The sequence below is a fragment of the Cydia strobilella genome, chromosome 17, assembly GCF_947568885.1.
Source record: "Cydia strobilella chromosome 17, ilCydStro3.1, whole genome shotgun sequence".
NCBI classification, from domain to species: Eukaryota; Metazoa; Arthropoda; class Insecta; order Lepidoptera; family Tortricidae; genus Cydia; species Cydia strobilella.
The window spans coordinates 16,257,464-16,281,617 of NC_086057.1; the positions used below are offsets into that span (position 1 = coordinate 16,257,464).

Here is a 24,154-nt window from a genome sequence, read left to right on the forward strand (position 1 = left end):
ATGTCTGGTTTTATATGAGCACTAAGTAAAAGTAACTGAATAGTAGGGCTCATAAGAACACAAGTAGGTACTATAATAATTATGTTCATGTTCTCGGAGGACCTGAACTCCGCTAGAACCCCATAACTCGATATTCCAAGCTGAGTGCAATGGGCATCATAAATGCGGCGGCTGCCATCACTGCAAGGAAGGTAGTAGGATCCTCCATCCGCATACTCTCCGACAATAGAGCAGTCTTAAAGGCTCCAAAAAGCCATATAGTTACATCCAAACTTATACACGAATGCCCCGAACGACTAACGGAGGTATGTCATAATAACAATATCACCCTACAATGTATCAAGGAACACAGTAGATCCCGGGCTAACGATGCTGCGCACGAGCTTGCCAGGCAAGGATCGAGTGCGAGAGCGATTGGCCCGGAACCAATTCTCCCGATACTGTTTAGCAAGGTACGCTCAATGCTGCTAGCACGTACAGGGAAACTACACACAGAACACTGGCTAAACCAGACTGATTGCAGACAGGCCAAACAATAAGCCATGCCTGGCATCAACGAAAAAGTCACAAGGGCACTCCTTCAACTAGGTAGGGTCCGAATGAATATATGGTAACCACTAACCAGTGTCATAACAGGTCATGGACTATTTAACGAACATCTTTTTATAACAGGTGTCACAGACAGTCCCCTATGCAGAGGATGCATGGAGACGGAAGAAACGCCTCTCACGCTTTTGGAATGCAGCGGAGTGGCCCATACAGGGCAAAACATCTCGTATCCACGAGAGACCTCCCCGAGGTCCTACTCAACATCAAAGGTTTGATAGGATTCCTCGAGGAGTTGGGCTGGCAGGACTAGCCCACACCCCTGTCACGCAAAATAGGCGCCAGTCGTCTATTGCGGGAAATCTCCTGAATTACAATACAATTAAGACAATACAATACAATACAATACAATAAATTTATGTTTAAGTAATTGCTGTTTTATCATTTCTTCATATTATGACAAGTTTAATAAAGATTGTTTTTAAATTTTGTTTACTGTTTAAGAAAAAAAAATACATTAATTTATAAGATATGTAACACAAAAAATATTACAGTTATGTTTGTAATAATGTTTAGAAAACAAAATATTGCTTTAAATACTATTTAGATTTTTTGTTTACTGTTTAAGAAAAAAAAATTACATTAATTTATAAGATATGTAACACAAAAAATAATACAGTTATGTTTGTAATAATGTTTAGAAAACAAAATATTGCTTTAAATACTATTTAGATTCGTGATAAAGGAGATTATTCTTATGACGCAAGCACTGAAAAGTCATTATAGTTGATAAGTAGAAAACATTTTTTTTATATAAAACGTAATACTACGGTATTGCTCATAAACTTATAGTAACTTTTATAGTTAAAGACGAATATGCCGATATTCGACATAAAAGTAAACCATTTCGTAGAACTATTTTGTGTTGTGTCCATATTGCTCAAAAACACTCGATCATACCTTGAAAATTGCACGTCACAATGCTAAGTATGTGCAAATATTTTTGATTTTGAAGTATAGTTTTTGTTATTTTTATTACTATTTTTGACTTTCCTTGTACTCTATTAAAAAACAAGAAGGAAACAGAAAGAATTTTTGATTTTAGTTTATTACAATACAAGTTATGGCATGATACATTTTGTTTTTTTTTCAAACCGCTCTCCTGAAAAAATACGTTTTTTGAAATACTGCGTTATTTTAGATAAGCAGCGATATTCCTGCGGCCAACTGTACCCGTGGAGCAGTTCGGCAAACTTGCAGTACTTACCACAACTCCGATAAACTGCCAGCTACTTACCCACACACCGCTTACACGTCATACAGGGTGATTCATGAGACGTGAACAGGGCCAACACACTCATTAAAATATTCATTAAAACAACCAGCACACTCTATATATATTATTCTCTTTTTTTAACTTTTTGCTCGTAAAAAATTTAATTCTCAACTAGGTACCTAATTAATAAAGATGAAACCTCTTTAAAGGTTATTTTATATTATTTTATTAAAGACAACAAATGGTCCAATCAGTGTTAGTTGTTGATCCTACCCTACGTTATTAGTTACATAATAATAAATATAGATTTTGTCAAAATATTTAGATCACTACGGTTTCACTCACTATTATTAACACGCGTAGTGCACGGAGTAGAGCCGCCGCGGACACTCGTGCCTGAGGAGGGACTCCCGAAGAGTCCGAAACATGTCGAAAAGCAAATAAAATGACAGTGAGTGAAACCGTAGTGATCTAAATATTTTGAAATATGTCTCACTATAGTTTAATTTCGATTGATTTTGTCCTTTGACAAAGCTTCCACTTCAAAGGACAATCAAGCTAATGCCTGACTATGAACATTGATTAGGTATGAAGAAAGTAAATTGCCAGATTTGAGTGACATACCATTTTTCAAGAGTATAAATACTGGTGCAGTCAGAATCCAAACAATACCTTTAGCAATTGCACTGAACTTATAATACGAGTACCTAATAATGGCTAATGGTTACTTTCATTGTTTCCCGTTAAACACAATAGTTACACTGGCAAACTGCAATCGCAGCTTATTGTACTCCATTGTCATCGGCAGTGCACACGGAACATCGCGCGAGCGAAGCAAGTTATTTTTTAACCCAACCAGTGTATGTATAGTAGGTAGGTATCTTCAACTTAAAAGTAAATGTCCGGAGAATTCTGTATTCTTTATTTATTCTTAACAATAACTAATGTGTCGAACATAGTTTCTTAATAATTAAAATTATATACATTGTACCTATTAAACACAGTGCTACGTAATAACTATACCCAGGTAGCATTTATACGTCATTATGACGTCAGAAACGTCAACATGGCGTCATACGTCGCTGAAGGGAATATTGAATTAAGTCATATAGAAAACTCAATTGGTTCTGCGTGTTACGCTATTCGCAGCCTTAGGAATGATTTGACTGTTGATCAACTTCGAATGGTTTATTTTGCACTTGTAGAGTCAAAACTTCGCTATAGCATTAAACTATGGGGCAATAGTTATAAATATAATATTAACCGGGCATTCGTAGCTCAAAGAGATGCTATTCGGGCTATAGTTGGACTCCCTCCCTGGGGAAGTTGTAGAGAACATTTCTCAAGCCTTCGAATACTTACTGTGCCCAGTCTTTACATCCTTGTGCTGCTGACGGATGTAATCAAGCATCGCAATCGTTTTGAAACGGATTCAGAAATGGTGTCGAGGGAGGCTTCTAGAACTAAGAACTTAAGATCCAAAGTAGCACCAAGCCTGGAGGTTGTAGTACACAGCGCTGCAGTTCAAGCGGTTAGACTGTTTAACAGACTGCCTACAGAGTTTAAAGTTATAAGATGCTCTGCAACTTTTAGAGAAAAATTGAAATTATATTTATTAGACAAATGCTGTTATGACATTAGTGATTTTTAGTACTCGTAATTTGATATTGTTGACATGTTTATTTGAATTGTTTATGTTTATAATATCAATCTTTCCCTTATTGTATATTTTGCATATTGTTTGACCAATCTTGTGTGTACATTGTTTTCTTGTTATTATCTTAAGTTTTATTTGATTATTAAGTTAGTATTAATTGTAGATATATTTAATAAGTACCATTTCAAACACGATGTAAAAATTGTTAATGAAATAAATAATAATAATAATTTTGGTTCACCTGAGCATTTTACTCGTCCTCACTTTGTAAAGCAATCGGACGAACATCCCTAGACAAAACTTTAACTTCTCCACTGTACTTTGATCCAGCGAACTCAGATCTTAGTACAACGATATAAAGTCCATTTTACAAGAAGAGCAATAAGAAAGGACATGAGGTAATAGCGTTTAATGATAACAGCAACGGGTCAAATGGCGGCTTAGGACAATAACGGATATCCTGAAGGATGTTAATGGGGTGAAGGTAATTTGTGGGAATTGACCCGTCTCAAGTCGAAATCATTGTTTCACTAATGTTTATCATCTTCTTAAGGGCCTTCCACACTCGTGCGCGAATCGCGGCGCGAAGCCGCGTAGTCTACAGCGGACTTTAGCTTTTTTTCGGCATTTGAAGAGCCAGGGGTCTGCTCGGTAACCTAACCTCAAAAATTGGCATGAGCACTAGTTTTTTATGCGATCTTTCAACCAAGAGAGAAACTAGGCCTTATTGGGACTAGTCCGGTTTCCTCACGACGTGTGTTTCCTTCAATATTTAATGTTATGAAATTATTGGTATGAACTGAAGTTTGAACCTGCTACCCTCGGCTTGAAAGGAAACCCATGAATGGTTCTTTTTTTGTTTCTGAGGACCATGGGTAACGATGTTCGCTTCCCATCCCGTGGCTCGGTAGCTCGATTGCTACGTAATTTTTTTCAAAACTAATATTTATTTATGTTAGGTGATCAAATTAAAGTAAAATTCCGACCTACCTCACATAAGCTTACTGTTCCATAATTTTTACAAGCTTTTTATTAACTTGCAATGTACCTATGTAATATGTACAGTCGAAGGCAAAAATATCGATGCAGACAAATGGCTCAAAAATATGTGAACACGACTTTATTGTCTAAGGTGTTAGAGCACACATATTTTTGAAACTTTGGGAATGTATATATAATATTTGTGCCCTTGACTGTATGTATGTATGTTTGTTAGTGTCAAATCTTGCAAGTTAAATTTGACCCACTTCGCGACTTCCAATAAAGTCGCATGACAATGCAATATTATGGTACGATCGAGCTGATTTGATGATGGAGACAGGAGGTGGCCATTATGACGTCATTATGACGCCACAATTGCGTCATTATGACGCCACAATTGCGTCATTATTACGTCATTATGACGTCGTTGACGGCACTTTGGTACCTGGCATGTCAATTCCATACGCGTTGACAGCCATGTCCTACCCAGGCCTGCACCGACTTTGCTGTGTTAAAGTGTGCAAGTGCCATTATAAACGACATAATATATTTTCATAGTAATTTGGCGTTTATCGTAACCCTATCAGACTGCTAAATCTGTACAGAGTAATACCAGGTATGGCTCACTCCGCGATCTCGTCGCGTCGCTACAAGTACATGCGGCCCACACCAATTTTGGTGTCTAGCCATAGTGGTTGCCGCGCACCGCTACGGAACGGACGCAGCTCGCGCTTGCGCCACCTAGCGGTCATATCTGTCGTAATATACGCGTTTTGTTAGAGAGTGAACCTTCGGTACCTAGTACTATTATTTATTCTGTGGTAATATATGCAGTTTGGTAACTCAGCATGCCATGATACTTTTAACAAAAGTTGCTAAAGTCAGAAAATAAACGGCACATTATCGCCAAAAGACACTATCGCAGAATTTACCGCCGGCGATAATTTCAACCGAAACTGGCCATTATGGCCGAAAATCCAATCACAAGCGGAATAGATAATGCGGCATTAAGCGTCACGCGTCACGCAGCGTCAACACGCGTTAGCATAATCAAATGCCGCGTGCGTGCTAACGACGCACTGGGGGCAAAACGCTGCGTTTTTTATAAAATGGTGCGACTCTTGTGAAGGCAATTTAATGGCTCCTCTACACGATGGCCGAGCACATAATTGGCGCGACAGTATCTCGCCGCGAGATAGACTACCCGTCTTTTACTAACAGTATGAATTAAAGAGGGACGGGTAGTCTATGTCGCGGCGAGATACTCTCGCGCCAATCATGTGCTAGCCCGGCGGCGCTATGACAGCGAGATGGCCATGTGATGGTTGAAACGCAACTACTCGATGGCGACATTCAGTTATGATCTATTCGTTTTACAAGATGGACGTGGAAGCGCCTAGTCCGCTGCAGCAATTTATCTATACGCCACGTACCTACCAACATTTTCATATGTGCACATTAAGAGTATAGTATTCGTCCTATAGTGTTTGCTAAATTGGTAATTATACAACACCTATTGTAGACACCGGCTCGACAATGCCCTCACAGGCTCGCATACACATTAAGTTCACTTCCACAAAAGTAATCCAATAGCCTGCGGCCATCGTACCATAGACAGTGACACTTACTTCTTTACGGCTTTGCCGCCAACACAAGGACACACGAGACGGCGTATGTATGCTATTTAAGCCACTCGCAATATCGCATACACTACAAATACCTACTACGTACTCTTCCATACGAAAAGCGAAAATATTTTTCCACTTCTAAATATTTTTCATTCTCCATGATTTTTTAGTACGTTATGGACACAATGAAAGACTAGGTTTATGGGTTTTTCTGTTTTCAAAATTCGCATTTTTTTTAAAGCGAAACTTATTAACCTAGAATATATTATGCTGAAGCGATCGACATGGAAATCAAAGTGATTTATTAAGATTTAGTTAATGGAAACCGTTTTCTCCCGAAATGGAAATTCCATCAAAAAAGTAACTAGAATCGCAAAGCTAATCATTCCTCTTAAAAAAGTCAATTTAAATTTATGCAAAAACTCTTCAAAGCTTTAAGACCTTACTGAAAAATCATTACCTACTTGTTTCATCCTTAATATGCCGCGAGAAAAAAATTCAAACAGCTTCCAAATCAGTGTTCTAAAAGTTGATTCAACCACCAACACATGTACGGACAAGTACGAGCAAAATGCATAACTGAATGAAATCATTTAGATGTCATTCTGATATGAGTATGTTTCTAATTGGCCTGTATCTCAAACCCCCCTTTTCACCCCCTTGAGGGGTGAGTTCTGGGATAAAAATTATCCTATGTCCTTCCCCGGGACTCAAACTATCTGTAAACCAAATTTCAACTAAATCGGTTCAGCCAGACAGACAGACAGACTTTCACATTTATAATATTTATATTATTATATTATTATCCACGTGATAAAACTCCGCGGGATAGAAAGTGACGGACATTGTTTTATCCCACTGTCATGAAGACAAAAACGACCATCATATCCGTACTGGCCGACCAAAAAAGGTTTAAAAGTCACAAAAAACCGCTGCGCATCCAACCAAAATGCGTCACAAGTTAAACAGTAAACAACGCCTAAGTTTATGCAGCCTCTCACCTAACTTAGAACACAAGCAGCCAGCGATTTGATCAAACATTTGCGCTGAAAAAATAGAACGTTTAGCGCTCAGTTGATTGAATCGAACGGTGTGGCTACTTTAAGGAACGTGAGTGCTTAAGGGAGACATTTTGAAGCATATAATAGGCAAAAAACCGGCCAAGTGCGAGTCGGACTCGCGCACCGAGGGTTCCGTACTTTTTAGTATTTGTTGTTATAGCGGCAACAGAAATACATCATCTGTGAAAATTTCAACTGCCTAGCTATCACGGTTCATGAGATACAGCCTGGTGACAGACAGACAGACGGACAGACAGACAGACGGACAGCGGAGTCTTAGTAATAATAGGGTTCCCGTTTTTACCCTTTGGGTACAGAACCCTAAAAAGAACGTTTTAGCTTTAAGAGCCTTTACGATTTTTTCCGAGGACTATAATGGTAGGGACCTATATTGAAAAAAAAAAAAAGATACGAGATAATTTTAGGTCATAGTTGGGTGACTTTGCGGTATAGGATCTCTTAAAAAACACTTTGTGACTAACAGTTACTAAGTGTATTTTAGGAATATAAAGAACATTTTTATTTATTTATTTAATTTCTTAACAATATACATTGTGCCGAATATTAATTCATGCATTGTAATTATTACATACACTAAAACTTTAAATAGGGTCACATTAAAACTAGTAAATTCACCGTACAAAACAACAGAAAAAACATTCTACTAAATTAATGACTGGAGGACCATGGGCAACTTTGTATGGAGTTTGGTCCAAAAACCAACAGAAATGAGTTAGGTCTTCACTTATTAGATAGGTGTTTCTAATATGCACTTCATTTCGTTCTATAGGCACCAAGACACTCCAAAATCTGAGTTACCCTCTAGTCGCGCCTAAAGAAGTTTTACTTCAAAAATTATTATTATTCACGCAACGCATTCACATAATTATTACTTAAATATTTAATTTATGAATTTAATAGTTACTTCCGATAGTTCCGATGACACTTGACATTCACGTGGCATCTTTGCATTTATCATGAGAATTTATCATTGAAACCTTATCGTTGAGACTATATAAAGGAGCCAAATCTCTATGTATGAAAAGTGTCCATCAAAAAACATTAATTAGGCGGCGCCACCATACACCGAAATACTACCAAAAACAACCTACGTAATTTGGTTGGGTTATTTGTTGGTTAATGTTATACTTATGTCCCAGAGTCTAACTAGCGCCACCGGAGAGATTAGGAACTATTATTTAAAGCTGAAAGCGGTCACTTTCGCAACAATTCTGCCATAAGAGATTGGCATCCTTTCTATACCATCCATAATTGAAACCATGGAGACTATATAAAGGAACCAAATCTCTATGTATGAAAAGTGTCCATCAAAAAACAGTAATTAGGCGGCGCCACCATACATCGAAATACTACCAAAAACAACCTACGTAATTTGGTCGGGTTATTTGTTGCCTTACATGGTTCATGTTATACACCATGTCCCAGAGCCTAACTAGCGCCACCGGAGAGATTAGGAACTATTATTTAAAGCTGAAAGCTGGTCACTTCTGCAATAGTTCTGCCATAAGAGATTGTCGTCCTTTCTATGCTGTAACTTTGCACCAGTAATTCTGAAGACGGAATAAAAATGTATTCTCCCGAATATTTGCGTTGAATTACGAGTTATATAAAAAAACTAGCTTGTTCAGCGCCATTTATTATCCCATTATTCCCAAAGAAAATCTAATAGACCCAAACCGCTAGTTAAAAGAAAATATGACACAAAATCTCATTCGCAAAGAAGGACCATAGATATCTCTCACTAGATTAAATAACACGGATTTATTACGTGCTCGGAATAGGGAGGATAAATAGTGGGTAGGGTGTACGGAATACCAACTAGACTCGGGAAAAATTAAATTAGCAAGGGAGTTTCAGTTAGGGTGATGTTGTCTTGTCATAGTTTTTTAGCTGTAACTGACTTGAAGCGAGATACAGACTTAACAATTTTTATGGTTTTTAATATTGAACTACTAACGTATAGAACCGGCACAAAGAACCAATATTTTGCGCTATGAGTTGATGTTGTTTTGACATCAAACTATAGAAGCGCAGCGTGAATCTCGCGACCTAAACGCGTAAGCGCCATTAATCGCGTGGTACAGGTTGTGATTGCGACAATTTCCAAGATGTTCATGAAGGTCGTATCAAAACCAGTTTGAAACCATAAAAAATCGGTAAATTAGAATAGATCTCTTAATAAAACGGTTGTTTTTGATTATTTGAGGGTACTATATCGCCGCTATACTTACTCAACCTCGTATCTGCAACACTCATTTGATGACAAAAACACCCGTATTCCGTATGAAAGAAAAGCGACATTTCCATCAAATGATTGTTGCAGATATGAGTTTGAGTAAGTATAGCGACGATATACAAAATTGAGAAAAAAAAGCCTTAAACTTTCATCATATCCTATTGTTACTTTGTATGTTAACTGCTGTGATTGAAAACTATTCGTTTATGAGTACGCCGAAAAGCTAATGGGGAAATCAAATGATACCTAACCTATTAGGTATAATTTGTTGGTACGAGCCTGGATTCGAACCTATGACCTCCGGATTGAACGTCGATCGTCACCACCGCTTTTATTCTTAATTTTAATTTCTTTTAAATATTTTGTTATCGTTGGATCTGTTAATACAAAAATAATATTGTACTACAGATACTAAAGTCAGACTAAGCTAACTCTGCAGCGATTTTGACTGCACAGACAGTGCTAGTATTATTTGAAACGTCATAATTTCATGGAAGTTTGACGTTTAAAATAACACTAGCACGCACAGTCTGTGCGGTCAAAATCTGCAGAGTTAGTTTGGTCTGACTTTAGTAATCGTTATTTGACCCGAACATGCTATACGTTAATATTATCTAAAACAGGAAATACAAACTAAATTTAATCTAAATATTATCCTATTGTATTAATTCTAGCTTTCCAATATGGCGGCTATTTCCAATTATCGAATCCATATTTCCGATAAACACTCGAATATTCGAGCTGATTTATTTCAATAAGCGCTAGGTACTTAGCCTTGATATCAAATTACAGAATGTACAGTCAGCTGCAGAGACAAGTAAGTAAATATTCTTTATTGCACCAATAACAATACATTATACATGTAAAACTACAAAGAAATTTCAAAGGACAATCTTCTTCTTCTTCTTTTTCTTTCCCTTGTCCCATCTACTTGGGGTCGGGTCTCCTTGATCGGGTGCGCCAGACATTTCTGTTCTGGGTTGTCGTTTCTTGAAGTGCTGCGGTTTCCAAATCCTTCGTGACACTTGACCACGTTGCTTTTGGTGGTCCCCTACCTGGGGGGTTCTCGCACAAGTTGAGCGCCACTTTGACTGCGAAGTTGTCATCTCTTCTCATGACATGGCCATACCAGCGTAGTCTACGTTCTAGTAATTTCAAAGGACAATATAACTAGTTAAAAACAAGCGGTAATAACTGACCCCCTGCAAAGATTTTTTTTACAGGGGCCCTAATTTCCTTTGAAATTTCTGACTAGTTTTACACATAAAATGTATTGTTATATAAAAATCTTCCACTGACCTACGAAAAAGTATGGAATTTTCGTAACGGAAAATTACATAAATCATATGGGGATAAGCGGCGATTTCGTATTTATTCCAACCAAAATGTTATAAGCTCACCAAAACAACCAAATTTTAACGAACAAAATAATTGACAACAATATAAAAATCAGCCCATTACAATTTAGACCCAAAATCCAATCTGTGGCAGCATAAAAAATCCCAGCGTATGGGTTAAAACACTACTTCAGGTAAGCGAGTCGGTAATATATAGCCCTAATCGGGTAATTTGTCGCGGAAGATTGCTGTCATTTTTCCAACAAGCATATTCGGCATTTATAAATCTTGCTCGATTTGTTACTGGGGCAATTTTCATTTTGTTATCGATTTTATTTTAAATTTGGATAAATGTGGCTGATTTGAAGAGCTAATTCTGGGCGGAATAAATACAAGATTTGAGATTTAAGCATTATTCATTTTTACACCCAAAAAATTGTCCTATTACTACTAATTGTCATATTGTCCTAATATCCTGGCATTTTTTGTATAAATGTCAAAATAATTGCAGATTTTATCGAGCGAAGCGATGGTCTACGTATCAGCTCGGGCAAAAAAGCTTTCATATGTTTAGCTGTTCGCCACTTAAGGTCGGATTTCTTAACCAATTCACATGCAGAGCCACTCGACTTCGTCTGAGCTAACTTTGCACCGATTTGAACAGAATAAAGTCGGGCAGTGTCATTAGAAACGTAATATTTTCATATAAACTTGCCATTAATGACGACATTGCTACCCTTTTTCATTGTAAATGCTATGCAGAGTTAGCTTAGTCGGACTGTAGTAAAATCTAAATACCGCTGTCGTTTCTACAACAAGTCATATCATATTACCGCTCTGGTTTCTACAGTGAGTCCTATCATATTCATATCATATAAATAATAAAGCATAAAGCATTAAGTCCGCCCTATGTACTGTAAAGGTTTGTAACCTTTACAGCCTTTTTATCAGTAACTGGCAACAGCCACGTTTTGAATTTAGAATCGTATCGCCCTGTCAAATGGAACGGAGGTGCGTGTTCGCCATTCCTTGAGAGGCAGCCATCTCGGCTAGTCATATTTATTTGTAAATTAGCTAACCTGAAAAATAAGAAGATATCCATAACAGCAGTGCTGAAATACCGTCTTTCCATTCCACATCCTCCCACTAGGCGTAACCCCTTTACATTACTATCATGTAGTATGCAATAACGATTAAATAAATAAAGGTAAAGCTAGTTATGATACAAGAATTGAGCACTCTAAGCAACAAAATCGGACTAAGATTAAATGCTTCAAAAACAAAAATTCTCACTAACAGTATAAACACACCTATTGTAATAGACGGAACACAACTTGACTATGAAGACCAGTATATATACCTGGGGAAGCTGATATCTTTCAAAAAGTTAAGAAACATAGATGAAATAACCGAAGAATTAAACACTCATGGAACAAATTTTGGTCCTACAAGGAAGTATTAAAATCAAACCTCCCTCTAAAAATTAAAAAGAAAGTAATGGACTCATGTCTTCTACCCTGCCTCACCTACGTGGCCTAAGTCAAACGTGGGTATACAACAAAGAAACAAAAAATAAAATTCAAATTTGTCAACGAGCTATGGAGAGGAGTATCCTAAACATCAAACTAAGAGACAGAAAAAGAAACACTGATATTAGAAAAAAACGAATATTATAGACGCTCTACAATATGCCAAACGCCTAAAATGGAAATGGGCAGGCCACATAGCCCGCTACACAGACAATAGGTGGACAATAAAAGCTACAACTTGGAAAGGCCCAGTAGGCAAAAGGGAAGCAGGAAGACCAAAAGAACGGTGGGCAGACGAAATATCGAAAGTGGCCGGTAAAAGCTGGCTGGAGACAGCCAAAGACCGAAGTTGCTGGATAAAGTTGGAGGAGACCTTTACCCGAAAGGGGCCTTAAATAAAATAAAAAACAACTATTATCTTCAACAAACTTTAATAACAACTGTTTATGAAAGTATTATAAAAAAAAAATATAACAAATATAACAATATGTAACAAATAGACTAATTTTACTTAAGGAATAAAGAAGGTTTATAATAAAATAAAAAAAAGCTAGTTAATGTTATTACAGTAAGAACAGGCCTCCGAGCGTCGCAGCATCCGAAATATGGTAGTCATTGAATTGGCGCTTCCATTTTTAGGGTTCCGTACCCAAAGGGTAAAATCGGGACCCTATTACTAAGACACCGCTGTCCGTCTGTCTGTCACCAGGCTGTATCTCATGAACCGTGATAGCTAGACAGTTGAAATTTTCACAGATGATGTATTTCTGTTGCCGCTATAACAACAAATACTAAAAAGTACGGAACCCTCGGTGGGCGAGTCCGACTCGCACTTGGCCGGTTTTTATTGTTTCTCGAGAATCTTTGATAGGTATAATTATGACCGGAAGGACTTTAAATACTTAAGTAGGTAATATATTTTGTACAACGGAGTAATCAGATAAATAAGGAAACCATAAGAAAAACTACTATACTATACTAATAAAGCTTTTTTTTTAACCACCGCAAAACAGGTGTATAAAAGTATGGTACCTCTTCGAAGTAAGATGAAAGTCACTTAAAAATCGAATTCTAAAGCACACAGAGCAGAATGTGTATTTTAAAGGTTCAAAGCGAGCGTTAAATAATTCCGTCAGCGCCGCTACGTCGAGGCTGTCGGCGGTTATGCGGTTTAGCTCACTGAAATGTTACTGAGTTTATTCTAGAGCCCGATTCTGTTTAAGGTGACGTAGGTTCAGAGAGTGGAGTTTTTGAAAAAAGTACCGCTTTTTTAGATCGAAATACGTTTGCCAAAAAATGTATAATTTAAATTTAGCAATCTTGAGGTTTTTTCCAGTGACTACATCGATTCGAATCATGATTTTTAGGGTTCCGTACCCAAAGGGTAAAAACGGGACCCTATTAATAAGACTCCGCTGAAATTCTGTCCGTCTCTCCGTCTGTCCGTCTGTCTGTCACCAAGCTTGTAAGAAATGTTCACAGATGATATATTTCTGTTGCCGCTATAGCAACAATAATAAAAAGTATTGAACCCTCCGTGCGCGAGTCCGACTCGCACTTGGCCGGTTGTTTGACATTTGCTCGATAGAAAAAAATCACGAACATAGGTCTAAAAAGCACTTTAAAATTTTGTAACAATTTATGCACAAATTAAAGTTATAATATGAAAATTGCTTTTAATTTTATTTTATTTCTGAGGAAACTCGTCGATTTCGGTTTTTTTTTTATTAAACTTATATCGGGGCGGGCCCGAGCACGCACATCCATCTCGCTCACGCTTACGCTCAGTGAGATTGATAGAAGTAAGTACATAAACCTACGGGGCCTTAACAACTTGTTACGGTTTTTATCTTATTTTGATACGACCTTGAATATCATATATATCTGATTGGTGCATGTGAAATGAAGTGAGTCATGCGTGAGATGCGTGCCAAATACCAAGACCAAAATCAAAGTAGTATTAAAACCGTAACAAATTGTACACTCTGAATCGGGATCCTTGTATTTAAATTGCCAGGACATAATGTGTTTATACCTCGTTCTTAGGGTTCCGTATCTCAAAAAGAAAAAAACGGAACCCTTATAGGAACACTTTTAAGGATTTAACCTCGCTTTGAATTTCAATTGGAGCAGTTGCATTTTTTTTTGGTTTCGTTCGATTTCAACACAAAGAAATTCGACTATATTTCCTTCGCTATACATTTCAATTTCAAATAGTAATTATTTGTATGGTGGGTGTAAGGAGGATAAAAATATTAATATTTCATTATGAATATTAATTTATCTACTTGTTTTTTATACATGTACCTAAAAGTAATTAAGTGTGTGAAATGAAACTGAAACCCTCATTAACATGTATCAAAATCATATTATCTACAGAAAACGCGTTCGTTTTCCTGAAAGTGTTTGACCCATTGTCCGAAGTGGCAAGTGAATCCACTAGCACTTGCAACTGCACTGAACTGCATACTTGCACGGTGCATATTGATGACGCCCGGCTAATGCGTGCGCCGTGTCCAAGGGCAGGAGTACCCCGGTGTCCGTATTCTGACGTAACGGACGGATTTCATTACAGAATAAGTACCTAGGTAAAGACGCATATAGCCTTAATTCATAGTAAAAAGAAATAAAACTATGAAAACGGATTATATCGCGTATATTGAATTTATAATACATCCCGAAGTTTCGAACCCACCACCACCAGTGACCACGAACGCTGTAAAGGGTTCGAGACGTCGGGATGTATTATAAATTCAATATACGCGATATAATCCGTTTTCATAGTTTTATTTCATGAGTAACTATCGCGGTAACCGAAGACAATATTATGTTCATAGTAAAAAGGTTTTTGACCTATCTACTTTGCGAGCCGGGATGACCCTATTTTTACCTACCTGCCACTAGTTGCATCACTTGGCTACCAGTGCTCAATAGTAATCCCTCATTTCCCAGGGGACTGTTAGACAAATAAACATTTGACTTTTAAATTTAGAATTGAATGTTGATTTAACATCGGTGAGATACGATACGGAGGTTAAACTAGCAATTTTTTGACTGGTAAATTAGCTACTTGCTGTCAATTTCTGTTGTGTTTGTTCTGGTCTTTTGGTCTAACCCGTCATATTCTATAAAGGCTGATCTATGGGCTTAAATATAAAATAGGGTTTATTTCGCCAGAATAAATGTTTTTTTTTATTTAGCCAAGATAAAAAATCGCTGATAGAAAGTGCCAATAGAAAATTAAATAATGTTCGAACAAATTGTCATTTGACTATTCGTAGAATTTGTTGACCCAATTTTTTTTCTATTCTTTTGACGACGTATGATTGATATAAGCGTTTCGTTCGCTATGGAGTATGGATGGTATAGAAAGGATGCCAATCTCTTATGGCAGAATTGTTGCAAAAGTGACCGCTTTCAGCTTTAAATAATAGTTACTAATCTCTCCGGTGGCGCTAGTTAAGCTCTGGGACATGAGTATAACATGAAACAACAAATAACCCGACCAAATTACGTAGGTTGTTTTTGGTGGTATTTCGGTGTATGGTGGCGCCGCCTAATTACTGTTTTTTGATGGACACTTTTCTACATAGAGATTTGGCTCCTTTATATAGTCTCCATGCTATGGAGCATAAACGATTGGCCTCTTCGCTAGGCACCTTGATTTAGAAAAACTAATAAAAAAGTGAGTAATACATTAAAAGTGTTTATTACAAACAAGTTACAATAGTTCCGTAAATTGGTCCCGAATAATCCATTTATACTTATTTATTTAAGGACGGAGCCAAAGTTTAGAGGCGTGACTGGATCCAGGCAGTATAGGCAGAGATGCGGCCGAAGCCGGCGGGGCCAGCGTTGCAGCCGCGATCGTGGATGAAGGACATCACGCCGATCAGCAGGGTATTGTCCGCGGTGGCCAGCGGGCCGCCTGCGTCGCCAATGCACGGCCCCCGGCCACCACTCGTAGCCACACAGATAGTAGTATCCCGGACGATATGCGTAGTGTACGTGTCCGCGCACTCTTCGTTGCTGATAACCGGCACAAGGACGTGCGACAAGAACGCGTCGGTCGTGACGGAGCCACCGTCGGTAGTCACACCCCAGCCGGAAGCCCAGGCCCAGGTACCTGCGAGATCCTCGTTGCCAGTCGCAATAGCAATAGGCCGAATGTTGTTGCTGTAGGTGACCCATGGAAGTCTCATGATAGCGATATCGTTGGCGAGCGTAAATTTACTGTAGCCGGTGTGAATTTCGACGTCAGCGGTGACCACCCTAGTACCGCCGGAAAATAGTGTGGTCGAGCCCAAGACGACTGTGAAGAAGCGAGCCTGGGTGAAGAACGTGGCCCAGCAGTGGGCGGCGGTGAGGGCGTGGGTGTTGGTCAGCAGGGAGGAGCCGCAAATGGATGTGCGTTCGTTCGTCAGGGTGATGATCACACCGGCCATGTAAGAGTACCGTCCGAGATTGGCAGTCTTTCTGCCCACGATCCTGGCACCATCGAAGTGTAAAGCCTCCTCGGCCGCCTTTCTGCGAGTGGCCAGCGGGATGCCAATCTTGTTGTGGTAGTCGATCTCCACGCTGGAGCTGGCAGGGGCATCTATGACTGCACCAGCTACCAGGCCGATCAGACCGAGCACGATGAGAACCTTCATATTGGAGTGCGACTCAATCTGTACCTGATGGTCTGCTACGACCGCTTCTATAACTTGATTTAAGTATTTAACGTCTTCACTTATCTCCGATTAATTTATAGATTGAGCGAGATTAGTTATCAAGAAACAACACCATAACATAATCTTATTTATATTTGGGTACGCAAGTTAAAAGCGAAGTAAATTAAACTTTAAAATTTTAGCAACATTTTATTCTGTTCAAATCATAAGTCACATTGACATAACGCGAACATGAAGTCAATATATAACAATGTGGAGGTACGTTAAAAAAGAACAATAAATAAAAGAAGAAACGGTGAGTAATTATGAACAAGAAACGTTATAAAAATTATATTTAAAAAAAACACATGTATTTTACTTTAATCTTATTCGAAATGAAACGTAGTTTACTCGAGTAAAAGGCATAATTTCAATCTCGGGCTATTAAACTACCTCGGCAGAAATGAGTGTCTTTTATCCCTTGGTTAACAATCTACTATAATTATTCAATACTATACGATCTACTATATCTAGCAACACTACCTACTATACAACCTACTATATCTAGATCAGTATCGGACTCGCCTCGGAATAGTCGTTTGGAGGTAACAAGTGGCATCCATTTGAGTTCGCTGTTTGCGGATCGCGTGTGAAGTGCTGCTGCAATTGCAGTCTAATTGTATAGTTCGACTATGAGTCTAGCTACAGCTTTAAGAACATTTAATACAAATCTAGGTATATCATTAGGTAGACCAGTAATGCACTAGTAACTGCTCTGGTGTTGCAGGTGTCCATGGGCCACGGTAATTGCTTACCATCAGGCGGGCCGTATGCTTGTTTGCCACCGAAGTAGTATAAAAAATATAATTATTAATAAGTTGTCTGCGTAGTCTCTAAAAAACATCAAACCTAATTTACACCTCTTTTGCTATTGAATTTCTAAAACTACTTTCTTAGCACGGGTTAGGCTGTGCGTACATTATCTTCGTGTCGATAATAGATCCGTTTTTTAAAGATATCTATATAAATATTCGATTTTTAGCCATTTCAAGAGAGTAAAGAGATCAGTCAATATCGAATTTGCCTCGGAATAGGCGTTTCAGAGGTGACAAGTGGAATCCAGTTGAGCTACTGTTTGAGAGCCGAGTGTGAAGTACTGCTGCGATCGGTTCCAGCTGAAATGCGTAGTCAAGTGCTATTAATAGAGTACCGGTCTGATTCGAACTATAAAGTACGTCAAAAATTTGCTAACGATACGACATGGCACGGATATATCAGTGTCAAAAGTGACATTTCCTCAAACAAAAACATTATAAAGTTCGAATCAGGCCATACAACAAAACATGATGTTTTACGAATCTCGTTTCATAAACCCATAATCGTATTTTAATTCCTTTCATTACATAGCAGTCACATTAACTACTATTAAGTAGATATTAGATTTTAACCATTATCATAGATAGAAATCAGTCAATATTGAATTCGCCTCGGAATAGGCGTTGGAAGGTGACAAGTGGAATCCATTTGAGCTTCTGTTTGCGAGCCGAGTGTGAAGTGCTGCTACGGTTCAGCTGGGAGGCGTATTCTGGTATTAAACAAGTGATATTAGTTTGATACTCAAAGTCAAAGTCAAAATATTCTTTATTCAAATAGGCCTAGCAACAAGCACTTTTAAATTGTCAAGTTTTACAAATATTAACTTAATGCATACTCTTGGTGCATGTCCCTAAGAGGGGATGTAAAGCCTGGAAATTAGAAAGGGACAAAAGATATGGCGCACCGCACGAAACTTCGGCAGATTTGGGGATCGGGGAGTAATGTTGCGCTGTAATAGTATGATAATGAATATGAGTATGAGTAATACTGATTTTGCCTGCCGAATACATTGCTGCCACAAATGTCAACATTGATATTTTTAAATCACATTTACACACACATTTCACACATTTACATTTCACATTTATTTATTATTTGATGTTTTTAAATTCGCGATAGACCCGATTGTAAATGTGATTTAATATGTGTTCAAAACACGAAAGTTTTAAATGTTATATTGATGTTTATGCCGGAATTTTTGACATTTGTGGCAGCAATGCACTCAGCAGTTAATGTCGCGCCGCATTACTGCAGCAGTATTGCTGTTGGATTTTGAATCCATGAAATGTCAATAATAAAATTGCTAACGTTATGTTAAAATTTATGTTGTGAACATCCGCCATCATTTCCTTTTAGTCAACATTTAAGATATGTTTATTACAAAATGAAGCGTGGTTGCGGCTACATAATAAAGCTGCAAGTTAAGCTGCTGGTTATATTTACGTCGCATATATTCGAGAAAACGTGTGTAGGTAATATTTAATTACTCGTAATAAACATAGAGAGACATCAAACAAATACCGTTGTGTGTTAATTAACTCTTGTTCCAGCCATTCTTATACAAAACAGCACGTGTATTGTCGCAGGGAAAGATGCGGAGATAACTACAGAATTTAGATAAGTAAGAAAATTTTGCATAAACTCATTTCCAATACTTTCATATAAATTCAAAAATTAAAAAAAACTTTACGCGATGAAACGGATGAACCGATTTTGATAAAACATGTCCAACTAGTGCTGGTTTAGCACTTAAAAATAACCGCATACAAATTAATTTTCCCGTTTAAAAGCTACGTTGCTACAGAAAGACACACAGAGCGGTCAAGCTAATAACACCGTACTTGTTTTGCGTCGGGGAATGGAAAAAAGCATATAATTTACAAAACTGAATAAACTGCCATCATTTTATGCGTCTTTATTGGAAGTTCCGTTCCAAAGAAATGGTATTCAGTGAGAGTACTTACTTACTTACTTCGCTGGCTCAGCGACCCGAAGTGGATCTTGGCCTCCGATACTAGATTTCGCCATTCGTTCCTATCCTGTGCGATCCGACGCCATTCAGCCGTTTGGAAGTCACATAGGTCTTTCTGGACCTCATCGATCCACCGGTACCTAGGCTTTCCGACCCCAGTCCGTTCCGTCTCCCAGTTGGTCGCCCCAATTCTGTGCGAGTAAAGTATTTATGGCCAAGGCAGGAAAGACCGTCAGCAAGGTAAGACCGTATACAAGCTCTTTCGTCGCTTCCAACTCTTGCATTTGTACACATAATCTACTTACAGACGGTCGACAGAGCAGAAGAAGTGAAGCACTGCCTGCCCGCGGGCCAGGAACAGATTTCCATGACCAATCGCCTCCCGGGCGAAAACTCGCATAGTGGTTAACAGCTATGTATGATGAACCCTCGTGAACGTCAGCTGCCGCTCCGTTGGTGGGTTCAGGAATGGCAGCAAATAGTGTATAAAAAAATTTGGTCATCGCCTCCCGCTTGATACTTTGTCAGATGATAGTTTAGATGCTATTGTTAATAATGAGTAATTATGCAATATGAATGACATTTAACCAAAGTTTTGTTTATTATCATAATTTATTTAGCAATTTCCGAGTTCAATAATGTATTATTTGTAAATAGTTCAGTACCTAGATTTGATTAAGATTGTTGCAATGCCCTATCATGTACCTACTTCAAAATGTTTTGTACCATCCTCTGTAATAAACATGATCGCAATAAAGATATATGAAATATGAAAAAAATAAACAAAATCGTCAGCCGATTGTATCGCTGTGGAAAGACCGTCACCTGGTCACATGAACATGTAAAAAAGAAAATTCTTTTCAGTCATTGGCGTCATCGCCTCCCGTTTGATACTTTGTCAGATGATAGTTTATATTCATATTCATATTCATTTTATTTGGTAATATTTAATTACATGTCAACCTTAATATAAAATATATTACAAATAGCATTATTATCATTAGAGCGTCTTACACTATGTATTAGAGAATAACTCCCTATGGTCGTAAAACGCCTGCTCGAGAAGCCATTTTTTGAGCTTAGTCTTAAATATAGGCGCACTTGGTGCAGCAGTAATGTCACCCGGTAGGTGGTTGAGCACCTTACGACCCATGACGTTCGTAAGTTCGTTAGTTTAGATCCTATTGTTGATAAAACAAATCGTCAGCCGGTTGTATCGCGGTGGAAAGACCGTGTTACGTGTTTCGGTGGCTACCATTCCTCAACCCACCAACGGAGCGGCAGCTGACGTTCACGAGGGTTCATCATACATAGCCGTTAACCGCTATACGAGTTTTCGCCCGGGAGGCAATGACTGACGAGATTTGCGCCTGGCTCGCGGTCCATTATAAATAATAACTTATTCGGATTGGGTACTTTACATAATTACGCTTTTGATCAAAAATCAGATAATTGATATAAAATTACAGCTTGCTTGCAGCAACCTACTTGTAGGTAGGTACATAAGTTCGATTTACCACTCAGCCACTCAGATCTCTTTAAGCTAAACCCGCGGAGCCACGCGCCTGGGTTCAATGAATCACGCCGTGCCTGGTGCATGCTTAACCGTCTGAGAACAGGAATCGGCCACTGTGCGTACCTCCGAAAAAAATGAGGATGGAGTGATCAGGAGTGCTGCGAATGCGGATGCCCAAAGCAAACTGTTCGGCATATCGTCTTGGAGTGCCCACTGACAAAGTACGATGGCCCAGTGGAAGATTTTAAAACCGTAACGAGTGCAGCCATCACCTACTTGGACAAATGTAGATTGAGATTATAAGCTAGCTAATAAATGAACAGTGTAAAATATAATTGCCATACGATAAATAAATAAAACCACTCAGCCATTAAAAGCTTACTAATTTTAACTAAGAAAGCTGCTCCCAACATTTCCATACTTACGTGTTGCTATATGCTTCTAAATGTTGTGTATTTATGTGAATACATTAGGAGAACAATAAGAATGTTTAGTACCTATATATGGCTTTTAACTGCTTTTTAGTTCTCTAGTTCTCTTTTCAGTTTTAAAACAAAAATTACGGAGGTTTCACGGATAGAATTTTATTTCAGCCAACTAAAACTTTTATAGATTAATCACAATTTCTTTTTAATAGCGGGAAATTGTGTATTGAGTAATATTCAAAACTGGGCGTGTCTGTGGGGGTATATTTCGTGTCTGGACCGTTTTTGGAAGCCACGTTTGTACTGGGAGCTTAGTCTATATACCTCTTTATTCCGTCGCTGTTAACAGCAGTTGTGTTCAAATTATCCGTCTTAGCTACTTTTCTTGCTGACTGTTTATCACATATATATATCTGAAGCATATTGTTTAGCAAATATCTTGGAAAAACTAGAGATATCAATCAGTCCATATAACTTTTTAAAGAAATCTCTAGTCAAAATTTTCAGTTTCAAAAAGACAGTGTAAAGTTGAAGTTAAATTGTCTTTCTTTGACAAATTCCCGCGATAGAAACCATCCTCAATCCACGCCAAAATACGCCCATGATCCGACGTTCACAAATAGCGAATAAATCTAGGCATAACCCTCTCGTTTAATATAATCAGAGTAGATTGAAGCGGAGTAATCTATCTTGACCTCCTGAGTATGGAAGACGTCACGTTTCAAACGAATTAAGACTTTAGCACGTATCATTTTCGCTTTACTTTTAGCACACATTTATTTGACGTATAAATAATGAGTAAATAAGACATGACAATCGTAAAAGTATTCTTTGTATTATTAAAGTTGCTTTAATATGACAGAAGCAAGAAAAAAAGACGTGACAATAGATGTAAGTATAATATTATTTTTGTAACTTTTGTTTCCTTTAAATGATTGTCACTTGGTAATCATGAGTCATGAATAAAATAATAAACAATAGGTTCATAATTATATACGTAACATATGACGTATTATGTTACCGAAAACATGCAATACCTACGTGTCGCATCATTTAACTACATCACGATTATTATAGTACATAAGTGCTCGTACATTAAGAAGAAAATCAGTTGGTGTATATATCATATTGTACACTGTAAACTACTGTTGATTGAGTACTTACTTACTTCACTGGCTCAGTGACCCAAAAAGGATCTTGGCCTCCGACACAAGAGAGCGCCACTCTGCCCTATTCTGCGCCACTTCACCCCAGTTGGGTGTTGAATGAGTATAATTTTTATTTTTATTTTTAATCACAGTTCAAAGAAAGAAGTGGGGAACCCTCGAATGAAAGTTCCCATATTTTTTTATATACCGAGTCGGTGACAAAAAAGCATACCTATGGCCCGCCTGATAGTAAGCAGTCACCGTAGCCTATGACGCGTGCAACTCCAGAGGTATAACATGCGCGTTACACTCCTTTTTCGAAGAACCCCATACTGTAGCCCCTCGAGAAAACCAAAAATAATAAATAGCCAAAGATAGGCTACTATCAGCTTCTCTTACTACGTCACAACACTCACAACCCTCGCTTATCTCCCTCCGTTGTTTCTTCTAATCGTGCGATATCGTAAACGCGATATAACTCCGATGTCGCACCTGGGCCGTTAAACCTTTACGTGACCACACTCTTTACAATTATTACTTTCAAACCTGTACAGTGTTGGCCCTGTTACAGTGTATTTTTATATCGGGAGCCCTATTCAGATTTAAGAAGAAAGGGGATGATCACTTCACCATACAAACGTAGTTCCCACTTTCCTCTCTAGATATTAAGCAAGCATTAAATACAGTATATTTATCGTTTAACTTTTTTCGATTTTTAGGGTTCCGTACCCAAACGGTAAAAACGGGACCCTATAACTAAGATCCGCTGTATGTCTGTCTGACCGTCTGTCACCAGGCTGTATCTCATGAACCGTGATAGCTAGACAGTTGGAATTTTTAACAGATGATGTAGGTCGGTATTTATGTTGCCGCTATAACAACAAATACTAAAAACAGAATAAAATAAATATTTAAGTGGTCCCATACAACAAACGTGATTTTTTTGCCGTTTTTTGCGTAATGGTACAGAACGCTTCGAGCTCGAGTCCGACTCGCACTTTGCCGGTTTTTTTGTTTAAGTATGAGTTAGGAGCGAAAAACAAATTTCATACAACATTTTAAATACTTCTAACTCAAAAAATCAAAACAGTATTGCTTTGGTTGCTATACTTACATACATAAAATTGTGTCAAAATATTTTCAATAATGTTGACATCCAAAGAGGAAAATGGGGACTACATTTGTATGGAAAGTTGCGGGGTGGTCGTCCACTTTCGTCTTAACAACTTGTTGTGGATTTGAACTGGTTTTGATACGACCTTGATGATTGGCGAGCATTTTACGCACGACTCA

General features: G+C 38.1%; 1 protein-coding gene and 1 long non-coding RNA gene across 2 annotated transcripts in view; both read right to left on the bottom strand.

Moving 5' to 3' along the window:
• Positions 1-24,154, bottom strand: part of LOC134748933 (uncharacterized) — a 219,363-nt gene that overhangs the window by 127,884 nt on the left and 67,325 nt on the right. The gene's annotated exons all lie outside the window — the stretch shown is intronic.
• LOC134749064 (collagenase-like) lies at positions 15,984-16,924 on the bottom strand. Its single transcript, XM_063683970.1, has one exon. It carries the CDS (start codon positions 16,922-16,924, stop codon positions 16,064-16,066), a length of 861 nt encoding a protein of 286 aa, XP_063540040.1. The 3' UTR covers positions 15,984-16,063.